General features: G+C 38.6%; 1 protein-coding gene across 1 annotated transcript in view; it reads left to right on the top strand.

Moving 5' to 3' along the window:
- grm5b (glutamate receptor, metabotropic 5b) overlaps window positions 1–16583 on the top strand; it is a gene marked incomplete at both ends in the record, with an annotated part of 96144 nt that overhangs the window by 29397 nt on the left and 50164 nt on the right. The window contains one exon of the mRNA XM_079823360.1: window positions 11489–11738. Coding sequence (XP_079679486.1) covers window positions 11489–11738 — 250 coding nt within the window. The remainder of the gene's footprint in view (window positions 1–11488; window positions 11739–16583) is intronic.

The following is a 16583-nucleotide window of genomic DNA, read 5'->3' as shown; positions in this document are numbered from 1 at the left end:
CGATTGCGTCATTGGCAGTGTTTCATGGGAGTGGGCGGAGCTAAAGAGCCATTTTGGAGTGTGTGGCTTTTTTCGACTCTCCGATTGGTGGAATCTTCTGTACAGCATTATGGGTAATGTAGTTTTTCACCTGGAATTCTACTGTTAAACATGATTATTAAAAAAATAAGCTGAAATAATGTCGTAGCTCACACCTCGGAGCTGTAGCTCACAGTCGGTCTGTCTTTAATATCAGTTTCCTTGTGGAGAAAATGAATGGAGTTTGTACATTCAGACCCCGACTGTTGCGCTCTATAGACTTAGAGGAGGGTTATGTTATTATGATGTAGTGCAGATAGCATTAGCATAATCACAGAGTGGGATATGTACATTAACCTCAGCGAGGAGAGCTTCTCCATCACTGTACCTGTGCATGTGTGTGTTTCCTGCGGAGACGGACATGTATGTGCCATCTGCTCATGCGTCTGTGTCGAGGATGCAGCACTCGCTCCTCACAAACAACAAACGCTTGTAGGATTTTGATGTAAATCATGAAAATGATAGCGGTAAAGCTGAGGGGGAAATGCGTTTTAAGGGATGGATTTCAGATGATATCAGCACGGGACATTTTTCAGACAGTGTGGCGCGGCGGGGGATTTTTATCATTGGATACTCCACTTGATTTAGTGCAAATACTTCACAGTAATGAAATGTGCTGAGAAAGACCTTTCACAGATAGCGGCATCTGTCTCTTATACACAGGACAGCTTTTAGGGGGGTTATATTTTAAAGAGCCCATATTTTACACAGCTGCGTTTTTTTTTAAGTCCACTGTGATGTCAGTTGAGGTTTCTTGCCCTTTTTTCCTCACTCGTTTTCTCTCTGAGCATTCGAATTGAACTGGATTTTGCTACTGTAGTACGTTATATATGCAAATGAGCTCTGCTGTGATTGGCTCATTTCTTTGCATGTGGAATTAGATGAAGAGTTACCTGCAGGTTGTGGTTTCATCTGTCAGTTGCAGTCACAGAACGGTCTCTTATGAAGAAGTGAGTCACGGAGGAGTTTGTTATGAGATGTTGTTGTACCTTCAAGTCAGGCAGGAAGACGTCGAGAGGCAAAGCTGATCTAATAGCAGTGTGAACTTTATTAAGTTAAAGAAAGAGAGTAATCCGACAGTGTGCTAAAGCACAGCCAACACCAGACAATGAACTGAGGGCAATATATACCCAGAGGATGTGTCTGAAAGCATTCACTATTCCCTACATTAGTCCACTAATATAGTTCACTTGAAGGAGTGAATTCAAACGAGGGCAATAATAGTTTTTTGCTAGTTTCATCCTGACGCAGTTCTCATTTTCACGTCCAGTGCCACGTTGTTTAAAAAGCAAATGCACTCGTGCCCATCTGTTCACTCATGGGTGTGCTGGTCTGAAAACCAGGTGTGTTCAGGCGCATTGTTGGCGCGTTTCTATTTTGAGGAACTGAAATCGACTGAGCCATTGACCAACAAAAACCTGGTCAATAGCGCGGTATTTTTTGTGTTATTTAAAGGATTCGTTAGTCATATGCGCCTATAGACGGGTGCACAACCCGCGTACACTCTGCTTATTACACACACAGGGATGCGCAGAAGCACACAAACATGCCAAATATTAAAGAGCACCTATCATGGAATTTTGAAATTTACCTCTCATGTAGTGTGTAACATAGATCTAAGTGAACAAAAACATCCTGCATAGTTTGAAATATGACAGTGCACCGTATATATAGTTATTTTCTTTCAAAAGTAAGAGTCGACTCGGAGTCATTTTTAAGAATCGTTAGAAGACCGAAGCTTTTTCTCTGACTAGATGACGTCAACTTGTCAAGTTATTTGAATACGATACGCCCACTTATTGCCCTCCAAGACGCCAGTGAAAACTAGAAAACATCATGGCGACGAGACGCTGTGTTCTGAAGTGTGACTCAAAAGCAAACTTTTTTCATCTGCCCAAGGATGAGCATTTGAAGACTAAGTGGCTTGAAGACAAACCATACATCGTCGCGATTGAGTGTTTATTAGTCGTCAAATGTATGTTTCGCGATCTCAGGAAGCTTTTATTATGGACTTCTATTATGGCACATGGTTCTTCTTCGTCTGTCTGTACATGGACTACATGTGCACAGAGCGCCCTCCGGCTGCCAGTATGAATTGAAAACAACACATAAAGACTCAATCGCTCATGATTAGGCTACATCTGCGCATTTTGAGGAAGTATTGAATAAAAAATACTCCTGTTTATAAATTTGACACAGACATATGAGAATCTATCCATATGTCTCCTCATCTGCACACTTTTGAACTAAAAGCCCTGAGGGATGTTGATTTGTCGCGAGTCTTCGTGAGGAGAATAGAGGAGTTTTTTTATGAATGAGATCAGCTGAGGCTCATATTACAATCAAACGGTACAGACGCGGTTTTCATATTCATAACTCCTGACACATATTAACAAATTACTGTCACTATAAGACTTTGATGGGCGTTCCGTTTCCGAAAATATCTGCACAGACTATACCAATCACAACTGACTGGGTCATGGGACCAATCACCGCAGATTAGCGTCACGTAAAGGCGGGGTTTTGAAAAGTGAATCACTAAAGGAATCATTTGAGAATCGCTGTCAAAACAGGTAAAAATAAATGCATATTATAAGAAAACTAAAGTCTTTTATTGTCATTGCATGCATGCAAAACTGTTGTTGGGGACTTCTAAAACAATATTTGGAACATTTTAAATGCCATGATAGGTGCTCTTTAAAATAAAAGGATTCCTTTCTGGAGAAGCGTTCAGTCTTTCCGCTTGTAAATTCCTCCATGTAAATAGCGAATCCGCCATGGTGCAAGCACAACTGGCTTTTAAAGGGAATGGGAGATGAGACTCTGACCACCAGCCACTGTGACTTTTTACCAGCCACTTTTTTTTCTCGTCGACATTAAGCCTGTACACGTGCTTGTACGGGTTTTTGTGTGTGTGTGTGTGTGTGTGTGTGTGTGTGTGTGTGTGTGTGTGTAAATATAATTTATTCTGAAGAAATATTCTCAACAGTGTTCAATCAGCTTTAACATATTTAAATCTGCATATCTTTGATATTTTTACCTTTTATAAAGGGCATTTTTTTCCCCCATAATCTTATTAAATATAGGCTATGCTTCAGCTTTCAGTTTATATTCTTAAATTTGATCTATAAATTAAATTAGAATAATAAGACACTGTAGGGCTGTTGCCAATCACATTAAATAATTTACACTGAAAAATTACAACTGCATTAAAAAATGTTATGAGATTGTTTTAAATATTTTTGAATACACAAACAAGAAAAGTTGGAAAGAATGTTTAAACATGAAAGTAAACCACCAGTAGGTGGCAGCAGGTGACTGTTCAAGAATGAGGCAGTCATTTATGAACAGGTCATTGAATCTTTGAAACAAACGATTCATTCAAAGCGCTGAATCATTCAGTAACATTGATTTCTCCTCGAGAGGCTGTGTGGGCGTCAACAGCGCAACATTGTTAACGTCAGTTTATTAGACATTATCCACTATCGATCGGCACTTATGCTAAATTAATGCAGAATCATTCTACATTTTGTTGATTCCCTAGTTTTTTGTTATTGATGTTTTAATCTGCCTAGTAAAATTCTCTTTCCCTTGCCCCTTCAAAAATCCACTTGTCCCACAAACATTGTTCTTTAACTTGTAAGAATACACATTTAAGTGCTGTGACTGTCAAGTTATTAACGAAATCAATATAAGTAATAATAACTCTTATAATATACATTTAAAAAAATCTTTTTATTCATTGATGTACCGTGTCACAGACAGTCATACTGACCGCTGCTAATCTGAGTCCACAGATATAGCCCTACCGCAGCTCGTATGTGAACACATCACACACGGCTTCAACATACATTTTGCTCTCCTTTCTTTCTGGCCAGCAAATTTCTCAATGACTCTCTGATTACAGTCAGTCATCTCAGTAGTGTCATGACGTTTGCATTGTTCAGTCAGATATTGTTGTTGTCCACAAAACTTCAGTACCGACACTTTGAAATAAAAGACAGGTAAAGCAATAAAGGGCATTGCTAACAACACATCCAGCCAGCCACCTACATTTCTCATAAGTGCGTGAAGCTCTGAGTGCAGCTTCATCCTCTGTCACTGGTCTGCTGCTGGATTTGTAAATCGCGTTGGTAAGGTTCGGGATCCTTCCTTTATCCTTTTGTTTTCTTCCAGCGAACGCCTTGTGAAAGAATTTGATTTAACTGCTGCCATCTCTACGAAAGTGATCATCCTAACAAGGTTTTGGCGGAGTCGGAGTGACTGTGTCACCCGCACACTTTCGCTTTAGTGGCCAAGAGCGGAAAGTTGAATGACAGGTGATGAGAACCAATCAGATTGGATAAAATAACACGCATTCAATTCTGATTCGCCAGGTACGCAGCGACCTGCGTCCAGAGGAGGATCTTTAAAAACCAATTAGAGACCAGCTTCAGGTCACATGCTGCCCGTATGTTTTTGGACTCAGATAGACGTCCATTTGTCCGGCGTCCCTCGCGCATGAAACCGCATGAAACATATTGAAGAACATATAAAATAGTTAACCCATCAAAGACAGTTTTTATTAAATGCTGAGGCTCTTACTAACAGCCGGCACGTCGTATGAGTAAACTATTTTTTATATCATTTTTGTATACATGTATATTTCTGGAATTTTGAAGGGGGCGGCGCCCCAGCGCCCTCTATTGACCAGCCGCCACTGCACACACATCTGTGCAACTCTCACTGTAGCCTACGTCAGCGTTGCATTATCATCTCGTCCCATCTCACCAACAGTTTAATACTCGCACATCCAAACGTAGTCAGAGAAGGGCCTTATCTTCTTTCCGATCGCATGAACGTAGTCGCATCCTCTCAAACTGCCCAATGAATCACTCAATTCTTATTGTCTACCTGCCACATGGTCGGGTGTTAATTTCAGGCCCTGCACCTGGCGCACCGACTGTTTTTTCCATCGTTAAACTAGCAAAAGTGGATTCGGACACACACTAAGTGCACCTGTGCCATCAGCTTTAGACCATGCGCTTAGATTGTTAAAATATGGCCCTGAGTGTGCCAGAAGGGCTGCCGCTTTTGCATAGTTTGTGCTGTTTAATAATCATTTGAAATGTAGCAAACTGGCAGCTCTAGTAGTAATGAAAATATTTACATTGAACTATGTCATTGAAACTGTATGCATAAACCTTAAAGGTGCACTATGTAACATTTTTTTCAGTAAAATATCCAAAAACCACTAGGCCAGTGTTACATATTTTGTTCAGTCCTTACAATATCCCAAATGTTTCCAACTATTTGAAAATCGAGAGAAAATTGCTATTTTACCCAAGGAACCGGGACGTGTGTGGGAGTCGCCTGTCGATGGCGTCACATCTGCGTTAACTTCGGTTTCCGGTTTTATTCTGCAGAAACGCTTTACTCTCACTGCAGTGTGAACAAGTGTCATAACAGCCGCCGAGCGAACGCACAGAGTAACGTCATAACATCACTTTCAACACACTCAGATGTATCTAATATGATAAACAGAGCTGCGTTACCTCATACTCATGACCGGAGAAGCAGAAGTGGCGCCGGCGACTGTGTCATAATAAAAGTCCCGCTGCTCGAGAGGCGTGTGTTGCATTCATCTTATTAACAATCTCTTCACTCGGTCCTGCTCTGCTTCATACCACAGTAACGTTAATAATCACATGAACATGATTTCTGCCCGAGTCCTATCCCGATTCTTTCCCACCGGCTGTGAGGTGAAGACCACATGTCCCAAGATTCTGCGCTCATACGTGGCGTCATCAAACTACGCCTTTGTTTTGAACAGGCGACCTCTAGTGGACGGAAAATGTACTTAGTGCAGCTTTAAATAAACAATTTAATAATCAATACAAAAGGAATTTATACCTGTATGATATTACGCTGTACCCACATTGGACCAGAGATTTGGAAAATGGATGGATGGATGATTCAGCTGCGGCGACATCTACTGGTCAGACGCGGGAATTCATTCAACGCCCAACTCTCACAGTGCATTGTGGGTATTCTCTAGCTGTTGGGTGTACATTGGTTGCAGGGCTTGACATGAACTGTTTTGCTCATCAGTCACTGTGGCTAGTGGTTTTCTAAAGTTACTAGCCACTCAGCATTTTCACTGGCCACAATTTTGACATCGATACCATGGGGAAAATCTTCCATATGGATATTTTTAATATCATCTCATAATTTGGCAGCAGGTTTATTAGGCTGCTGTCACTTTAAGACCCGATGCACGGATCCATTATACTATTACACATGCGTTTTCTTTCTCGGCTGCAAAACTCTGACTGTGTTTGCGTGAATACTCACCAAGACCCGCATTTTGACATTATTTTGTGTGTATTTGACTGTTTTAGCGTAATAAGCAGCGAAAAAGAACTCAATTTAGTTCTGAGAGGCGCTTTATGAATGCACGCTTTATTCAATCTGCGGGAATTAATAAAAGGATTCACAATCCCACGGCGAAAATCAAGCCCCTGTAACAGCAACACTATTCATCCGGAGCAAATGAAGCGAGTGAGTGGAGGCGGGTTTGTGTGTCACTCGCTGTCGGAGTAAAAAAAAAAAACCTCAACATTGCACATAAATGCTTAAATGCATCAATGTTTCGCCAATCACTATTACGTATTCAGGTCTTTAGTCTTCATTACCATAAAACTCTTGATATTTTAATAACAATTACAAAAGAATAAAATAAAGCATGTTTCGTTACCTTTTGGAACTTGGAAGGGTTTAATTTGAGCAGATGTTTTATACCATCATCACTGTCTCCATCAGAGCTTCAACATCTGGCTCATATTCACCGTCTCAACCATATTCTCAAAACTATAATTTTTAATGTCTTAAAAATCTATATTTTGATGGCTGGCAGCTTAACCAGATCCACCATCAAGTGACATATATTTGATTACATACAGAAATTAATTAGGAGGAACCGTGGAAGGTAACGATTGACGTCCCGGGTCAACAAAGACCCGAGGTATGCGTTTATGGGTTAAAAGACTACAGTTGAAAATGTTATATTGTATATAAAATTAAACCCACCAAAGTGGCTAGTAGGAGTGATTGCGTTACACACCACTGATGAACTACACACACATTTGACAGGTTGGCGGGTGTTAATGTCAAGCCCTGATCGGTTGTACACTCGTTATTGCGGTGCATTGTGGGATTGAATGAGTGCACTTGATAACGTCCACTATGGTTTCGGACAACACTACAAAGGGCTGTTCCCTCAAATAATGCCCTATTTAAGGACACAGCCATTGTAATGAACTCAATGAACAAAACAAGGATCAGGTGTGTGAAATCAGTGAAACAATGAGTAACCATGACGACAAACAGAAACATACATAGCAACCATGACAACAGGAGGACACACAATAGAGACAGAGCGACACGCGTCATAATCTGAAGGCCACGCCTTCAGATTCAAACAATCGAACGCTCTCCATTGACTTTGCATTGCGGGAGGCTGCCTCATTCTCATTTCGGACTTATTACAAAAAACAGAACAATGTATAAAAGCTGATATGTGACAAAGTGAACTGCAAACAAGCTAAACAAAACCCAGAGGCAAAAACCCAGACGTTTTTATAAGCTGTTGACCCAAAAAACGAGCGTTTAAGGACAAAAAAGTGGATTCAGGCCATTGAGACAGAGCGCGCGGGTCATATTACACTGATAACTACGGCGACTAGAGGGGAATGTAATCAACGACAGGGAATATTATATATAAAACGGACATTTGGATATTTGACTTAACAGTGACAAAATGTTTACTGCACACATACACAAACTGAGACATACTGAGTGTCAGGATCCCAAAATTTACCCATTCATCCTGCTGAAGCGTCACTTCGTATTGCCTGTGTCCACTTTTATCTTCTTAAACGCTCGTTTTTTGGGGTCGACAGCTTATAAAAACTTATTTCTGTGTTTTTTAGCTTGTTTGCTGTACACCTTGTCACATATCAGCTTTTATACATTGTTCTGTTTTTTGTTATAAGTCCGAAATGACAATGAGGCAGCCTCCCGCAATGCAAAGTCAATGGAGAGCTTTGGATTGTTTTCCCCCCCGGTGTGGGCGTGGCCTAAATACGCTCTGTCTCTATGCAGGAATTATTCAAATGAGGAGTTTGTGTTCGTTCCTGGAAGAAAACTCAAGACTAATGGAGGCGTTTCAGGGAGTTCAGAAACCGTGACACTGATATAGAGAAGAACTCCCGCTGGAGGGACTTTTTCACGCTCAGACAGCAACATTACACACTAAAGAAACACGAACATGGGAAAAAAATAGCATAATAGGTCCTCTTTGAAGCCAGAAGAATGAATGAAGGCCTACACATTCCTTCACCTATCGCAGCAATTAAGTCCAGATTGCTGAAGCGCAGCCAGAGGGAGGGAGAGAGAGATAGAGAGACAGTCCTGATAGCATCTCTCTTCAGCTCCAGTGTGTCTGTGGTAATTACAGCACATCCATGTCAACACTCACTCAGGTAACACAACTGTTACCAGCACAGCGGAAACCAACACACACTCTCTCTGAAATCTGATGTGTTCCTGCACAGGTTGGAAAGGGCAGCGTTTCACGTTCAGAAGTTCGATTTTCTGCTGTGATATTTATTCACACTCCAGCCGAGCGAGTGCAGCACTTCGAGGTAGAGCCGTGTGTGTGTTTGTGCGTTTTCTGTATTTAGCCATCCCTTAGGAAAGCACTAATGAGATCTCTATCATTTCTCCTACAGCAGTGAGATTAAATGGAGACTTTTGCTCAGCTGATTTTTCTGGAGAAAAAGACTCATGTGTCTCTAGAGATCTCAGCCTCTCAAACGGCTTGGATTTGTCAAGATACCAAAGTATGCAATCAAAATACAGATCATTTCTCATCACAAAATGAACAGAGCTATGCTAATCATATTCATGTTAGGACTCTATGCTTAAACTTTGTATCTTTTTTTACTTTCTCTTAAGGGATTTTAGAACGTAAAACATTGGTGGGGCGTTTCAGGCGATATGGAATTTTATTTAATTAATTTATTAATTATTTTATTTTTTATTTTATCGAGGAGCCCTATTGATTTGCAGTAAAGTATCACAACTGAAAACATTGGAAATTATCTGTCCATATTTTATTTTATTTATTTTATTCATCAAGGAGTCCTATTAATTTACTGCAAATTAGCATATCTAAAAACTAGATCAATCTCAATTTTCATATTTTATTTTTATTTTTTATTATTATTTATTTAAATTATCACAAAAGTAAAGTATCACAACTAAAAACATTGGAAGTTGTCAGTCCATATTTTATTTTATTTTTTATTTTATTTTATTTATTTATTTATTTATTTATTTATTTATTTATTTAATTCATCGAGGAGTCCTAATAATTTACTGCAAATTATCATATCTAAAAACATTGAAAATTGTCGGTCCATTTTTATATTTTATTATTTTTTATTTATTTAAATTATCACAAAAGTAAAGTATTACAACTGACAACATTGGAAATTGTCAGTCCATATTTTATTTATTTTTATTTTATTTATTTAAATTGTATTTTATTTATTTAAATTGTATTTTCTTCATCGAGGAGTCCTATTAATTTACAGCAAATTAGCATATCTAAAAACATTAAAAACTGTCAGTTTTCATATTTTATTATTATTATTATTTATTTAAATTATCACAAAAGTATAGTATCACAACTAAAAACATTGGAAATTGTCAGTCCATATTTATTTATTCAATTTAATTTAATTTATTGATTTATTTTTGTATTGATTAATTATTATTGATTTATTTTATTCATTGAGGAGTCCTCTTAATTTACTGCAAAGTATCTGAACACATTGGAAATTTTCAGTCCATATTTTATTTTATTTTTTAAATTGTATTTTATTTATTTAAATTGTATTTTATTTATTTAAATTTAATTTTCTTCATCGAGGAGTCCTATCAATTTACTGCAAAGTATCTGAAAACATTGGAAATTGTCAGTCCATATTTTATTTTATTTTATTTATTTAAATTTTATTTTATTTATTTAAATTTTATTTTCTTCATCGAGGAGTCCTATCAATTTACTGCAAAGTATCTGAAAACATTGGAAATTGTCAGTCCATATTTTATTGTATTTCATAAGCGTTTTCCTGTGGGTCATTACTTCAGTTACAGATATTGTATTTCTGCTTTGAGCTCTCTGTTGTGTTCCTAAAGGATATTATGGGGCCTTGAAAAATAGAGATCATTAGTTTAATCGAATGTTTAGTTGTGATTCATTTCAAGGACTGAGAAAATGATCTGTTCAATGATCTTTGACAGGAAGTGAAGGCTGGTGTCCCCTTCATGAACGGAGACTGTGATTGTGTGTTTGTCAGCGGTGTGTGTGTGTGTGTGTGCCATCTGTTCGTGTCTGCTACTCTCACTGTGAGACTAATTACAAGACTTTACACAAACCCACAACAACCAGAGCCACCACATCATCAGAACCTGACCAAACCTCTCCGAGGAAGCTCTCTCACACACTCATCTGACACTTTCACAGCTTCATTTACGTGTACATATCAGTGTGTGTGGTTGGCTTTTGCGTATTTTACGTGTGTGAGACGAATCACCTTTTTACACCTCTCCATCCTCAAGTTGTCCATCAGAGAAAGCAGGAAAAACACTGGAAGAGAGAGTCAATACTGTCTGTGCAAACTTTAGTAAATCCATACAGCTGTAGTCTGACTTCACAGTTTCAGTCTTTCACACTGTAACACAATGTTCTGTGTGTTTGTTTGCTGAGCTATGCTTTGGAGATGAAATTTGCTCTAGAAGATTGAAAAAAAAAAAAAAAATGTCCTACATTATTTCAAGGTTTGAGTCTCTACAAAGATCTCTGAAAGAAATTTGCTGTAGATATAGATAGATTGTTTATATATAGATAGATAAAAGTGTCAAACTTAAGTATAAACACTGAACAAAATTATAAACACAACACTTTTTTGTTTTTGCGCCCATTTTTCATAAGCTGAACTCAAAGATCTAAGACTTTTTCTATAAAGGCCTATTTCTCTGAAATATTGTTCACAAATCTGTGTTAGTGAGCACTTCTCCTTTGCCGAGATAATCCATTCCCCTCACATGTGTGGCATATCAAGATGCTGATTAGGCGGCGTGATTATTGCAAAGGATGAATGGATTACCTCGACAAAGGAGAAGTGCTCACTAACACAGATTTGTGAACAATATTTCAGAGAAATAGGCCTTTTGTGAAAAAAAGGGGCAAAAACAAAAGTGTTGCGTTTATAATTTTGTTCAGTATAATATTATAACTCATTACTGATTTCCCTGCTGGAATATTCATAACTATCCCTCTGTTTTTCCCCCCTCTCTCTAGGTAACTATGGCGAGAGCGGGATGGAGGCGTTTAAAGAGATGGCTGGAAAGGAAGGGATTTGTATCGCTCACTCAGATAAAATTTGGAGTAACGCCGGCGAGCAGAACTTCGACCGTCTGCTGGCGAAACTGCGCAAGTACCTGCCCAAGGCTCGCGTGGTGGCGTGTTTCTGTGAGGGCATGACCGTACGAAACATCCTCATGGCCATGAGGCGGCAGAACCTCGTCGGAGAGTTCCTATTGGTCGGCAGGTCAGTGGATGCACTTCTGAAAACATTAGAAATTGTCTATATTTGTTTTATTTATAGAGGAGCCCTATTGATTTGCAGTAAAGTATCACAACTGAAAACATTGGAAATTGTCAGTCCATATTTTATTTTATTTATATTTTTTAGTAATTTATTTGATTTATCGAGGAGTTCTATTGATTTACTGCAAAGTATCACATCTGAAAACATTGGAAATTGTCAGTCCACATTGAATGCTGAATGCTGAAAAACATGGAGAAATGAGTGGGATTTTACTTGGCCTTCACTGGAAGATTGTGACTGGATTGTAACTTCAACTGGAAATGTGTAATACATGCATTCATTCTTCATGCGTTCTTTTTTTATCGAGATTTTAATATTGATAAGTCTCATAAAAGAAGTAACATTGTGAACAAAAAATTGTGTTCAAGAGCAATTGTGCTTAAGACGTTAATAAGCAATGCTTTTATCGCTTTTTCCTGCTCTTTTTTTGCTTGTGTTTTGATCCAGGAATTCAGTACTCTTTCAGAAGTTGCTTAATAGCGCCCACTACCATATAACAGTGAAAACACGGAAAGCCGGAAAATTCTGTCAATGGCGGGGAAATGGTTAAGACGAGGGAGACACATTCCTGTTTACACCTGGTGTTTGAATCCGTCTCTTTTGTCCACTTTCAACCACTTCTGTCCTGATTTCTTCGAGGGGAGGGTTTATGGGGGGGGGAATGTATGGGCCTTTTCAGATCTTTCTATCTAATGGACGAAATAAGCTCGCACAATTTACATATGAACCTAACCGGAGATGACAGGAAAACGCATAGAGCAGCAGCTTTTGTTTCTGCTCTGACAGCCGCAAGATAGCCTAAAGCCCCGTTTCCAGCAAAATTACCCGGAACAATTTGTACCAGGAACTTTTTTTACAGGAACGTTTGTCCCCCAGACCTGCTACTGTCTGTGTTTCCACTGCGGTCTAAAGTAACGTGAAGATTAGCCAAATTAGTCCGGTGATGTAGGACTGCGCGCAACTGTTCCTCCCAGTCAGTGACGGACAGTAATCATTTTCGTGCGATATTGTCTGCAACAATAACAAGTATGGAGGAGATTCAAGCAGCGCTGCTTTTGCTGGTAATGTATTGGTTTACTAAAGAGGTGATTAACAAAACTGCGGTAAAGAGACAAGCACTGATACTAAAGCATATTCTTAAAACTAGATTTAAAATTAGACAATGTATGTTATCAGCCAATGCGGACATTGACCGTGAGATTGCTGAGACGAACGCGCGCCATCAGACAGAAAGAGCAAGACTGATATTTACTGAACGCAGAACGAACCTCGCAAAAGACTTTTAAAAATGCCGGTTGAAATAAAATGCTGAGTGAGCTCAACCAATCAGCATGTTAAGCGCCCAAGTCCCACCCCCAAAAGTTCCTGAACTTTGAGAAAGTACTACCTCGCAAGCAGGGACTTTCGGAGGGGGAAATATTTACCCGGAACTTCATTTAGACCCTGGTTCCTGCGGTCGAAACACACCGAGTACCACCCCAAAGTCCCTGGGGAAAGTTCCTGCGGTGGAAACGCGGCCTAAGATACATTTCTGAAAGTAATGGTGAGAGAACATTGTGCTTGGTACTTTTTTCGTCTTCAAACCAAACTTGGGTCTCCAGCCGACAAAGTTGAATCTCTTTAACTCAAACTATTGTTACAATAACAACCGAAAACAAAAACAGCATTCAATCTTCACCCCTCAGCTAAAATAAAATGATACTAAAACTGCCAGTAACGGTTATTGCCGTAACGAGTTACTCATTGAATCATTCAGTCAAACGATTCATTCAAAACGGCTGATTCAAAGCAGAAGTGGCTGAGTGAGTCATTGAGTCGCTCATTTGAACGATTCGTTCAAAAACGCAGATTTGTTTAGTAATGAAACTGAAAGTTTTGCTCAGAGATGCGCAATGGCCTTACTGATTAAAACTATTTCCGTTGGCAAAATAAAGGAAAAATAGACAATATAGTGTCTGAAATGTAAGCACCTAATAGCCTATTAACTTGTATAAAATCAATATCACATTTGCAAGAGTTTTGATATTCAGAAAAACAGCACTTTTGCACCTGTGATATTGCTAAGATATATTAAAAACAAGAATTTATAGAGCTTATTTTTTTGCACCATATCTTGTTTTTTTGGAGCATTTTTATTCATTTTGGCTGCTTTTTTGCTCCAAGTCCGACCCTGGTGTGTGTGTACACTACAAAAGCAATCCGGTCGAATGCGTTTTCGACTACCTCTGGAAGTGGTTAGACCCTGTTAACACCTGTATTAAGAGTCGTCCACTTGTGATTGGATTGATGGAAACGCATCTTAATACCAGGTGTAAACCAGGCCATAGAGTGATTATTATTTTTGTTTGATTTGCACACAAACAGTGTCCAAAAGTATTTCAGTGTTCTATATTGAGTGTAACAATTCAAATGTTCAGTTAAAATAGTGAAACAAACCTTTGTGTGTGTGAGAGTATCCCTGTGTTTGACTTTTTCAGCATCAGCCGCTCAGTCCAGATGAGAAACTACAGGAAGTTACAATCATCATCATAATCATCATCATTGTCATCTTCATAACCATCATCATTGCATTATATTCATCAGCATCATTGCAGGTAAAATGTGTTCCACAATCTAGTCTGCTGTCTGTGAGTCTGGCCGCTGTAAGACCCTCTCACACACACCGTTATTACAGCGTTTACTGCTTCAGTCTCAGGTCAGATGGAGGGCTGATGACCACAAAACAACTCAGAAATGAAAGTGGTCCACAGAACTTGTGCTTTAGCTTTCTGTGAGGAACAGACTGAACTTTAAGTCATGATTCACAGGAAATCCTTTTTTGGGTGATTTATTCCTTTATCTGTGTGCATGCGTGTGTGACTCATATTGTATCATATTTTGTCTAGGCTAAACGCTCCTCATTTACACATGGAGAGACTGTCTGACCACCATGTAAAGTGACCAAACACAGTTTGCATTTTTAATATGATGTTTGGACCAGTAAATATGAAATTTGACATGCAGTAATTCACAAAACAGTAATATAAAATAGCATACACGTGTTTGTTTTGTCATGCTACCGTCTCATATTTAATTTTAATAATGAAACTTGTGCCATCATTTATTCACCCTCATTTCAGACCTGTCATTTCAAACCTAAATGATTTTATTTGTTCTAAAAGAACATGTTTTGAAAAATGCCTCTGGTGTTTTTTCCCATACAATGGAAGTTAATGTGGTTCCAACTAACATAGCAGTGACGGCAAACAATTTTTTTAAGTTCATGCATCCATGGGGATCAAACCCTTGACATTGGTGTTGCTAGTCATGCGCTACAGGAAAGAATAAATAATGAAATGCTTTCATTGCATAGACAAAAACAGTTCATCAAAATGTCTTTCAGAACAAAATACAATAAGTAGCCTGGATGCCAGCCGAACTAAGCCCCGCCCACAACAAGTTTGGTCTGGACTTAATCCATTGTGGAGTAATTATGCTCGAACCAGAGCAGTTCGGACCAATCAAATTGTCAGGGCAGGCTTTATACGATGATGGACAGATGATCAGCAGTAACGTATCCATCCGCGTCATGAGCGCTTGGGTTAAATTCGTTTGAATCTGAGTATGATGACGTCAGGCTAAAGTACTCCGTGTATCCTTAAATTATTTTTACAACACCGACAAAGATCGTTTACACTCTTCTTCTTCTTCTTCTTCTTCTTCTACTACTTCTTCCAGCGTGTGTGTAGTTGAGTTCTGTTGACAACTATGCGTTTTTTTATTTATTTGTATTAAACAGTACAAAGCATCTCAGTATTAGCAGTACAGATAGACATGTAAACGACAACTATGCCTTAGACGCGTGTCGTCAGGGCCGTTTCTATCCATTTTGACGCCCTAGGCGAAATCCTTATTGGCACCCCAATGGTAATGGTAATGGTATTACTGGTATTAATTTTAATCCTTATTAACAAATATATACACACATACCATTTTGGAACTGTAATCCTTATTAACAAATATATACAAAAACAATTTGGAAACTACGTATAAAAGCTTGACCAGTCACATGAAAGTAACAAGAATAAATATTGATTCAGTGTGGTCTTTGTTTCTCATTGATGCTTGAACTTCCCCTTTAAATAACACAGCTATGCCCTGTACGACACTATTAGAACTGAATGAATCGATTCAGCATTCAACGCCATCCGTAAAGATGCAATAAATTCGACAAAGCGGTTTAATAAAGGATGTAATTAATATTGTGAATTAGCAAATTTTATTATACTGTTTTTAAATTGGCCGTTAAAGTTTTATAAGGGACAATTTCACACTGATCCTTTAACAATGCATTGGTGCAAAAACGCACACCTTTTGAAGGTGCACGTAAGAGAAGAAAGCTTCATAGAGTCAAAATATAATAATATAATGAAATGCTAAAGTGAGTGTGGTTAGCCTATATCTTGCCTCTACAATACACAGAGCAATATTACGCTATCTGCCCATTTCACAGCGTGATTTCTCGACTGCCACAAATACAACAAAATACAGATTTGTGCACTTTTTATTGTACCTGTTTTTTTTAATTGGCCTTTAAATGTAGCTTTATTGTGTGGTTAGAAAAAGGCTTACCTTGGCAAAGCTTTCACCGAGCTCTTTGATCTAATGGTGTTGTTGAGCGCTCCAAATGCAAACTTTACATGCAAAAGTCAAGTAATTGAATTGACGGTACTCTGATCCAATATAGGAATTGTCTGATTGTCAGTACTCTATCCCAATAGTGTTAGGGGAACCAGTGGGGGCGGC

This window comes from Gobio gobio (assembly GCF_949357685.1).
Source record: "Gobio gobio genome assembly, chromosome: 8".
NCBI classification, from domain to species: Eukaryota; Metazoa; Chordata; class Actinopteri; order Cypriniformes; family Gobionidae; genus Gobio; species Gobio gobio.
This window is presented reverse-complemented; position numbering and strand designations above follow the sequence as displayed.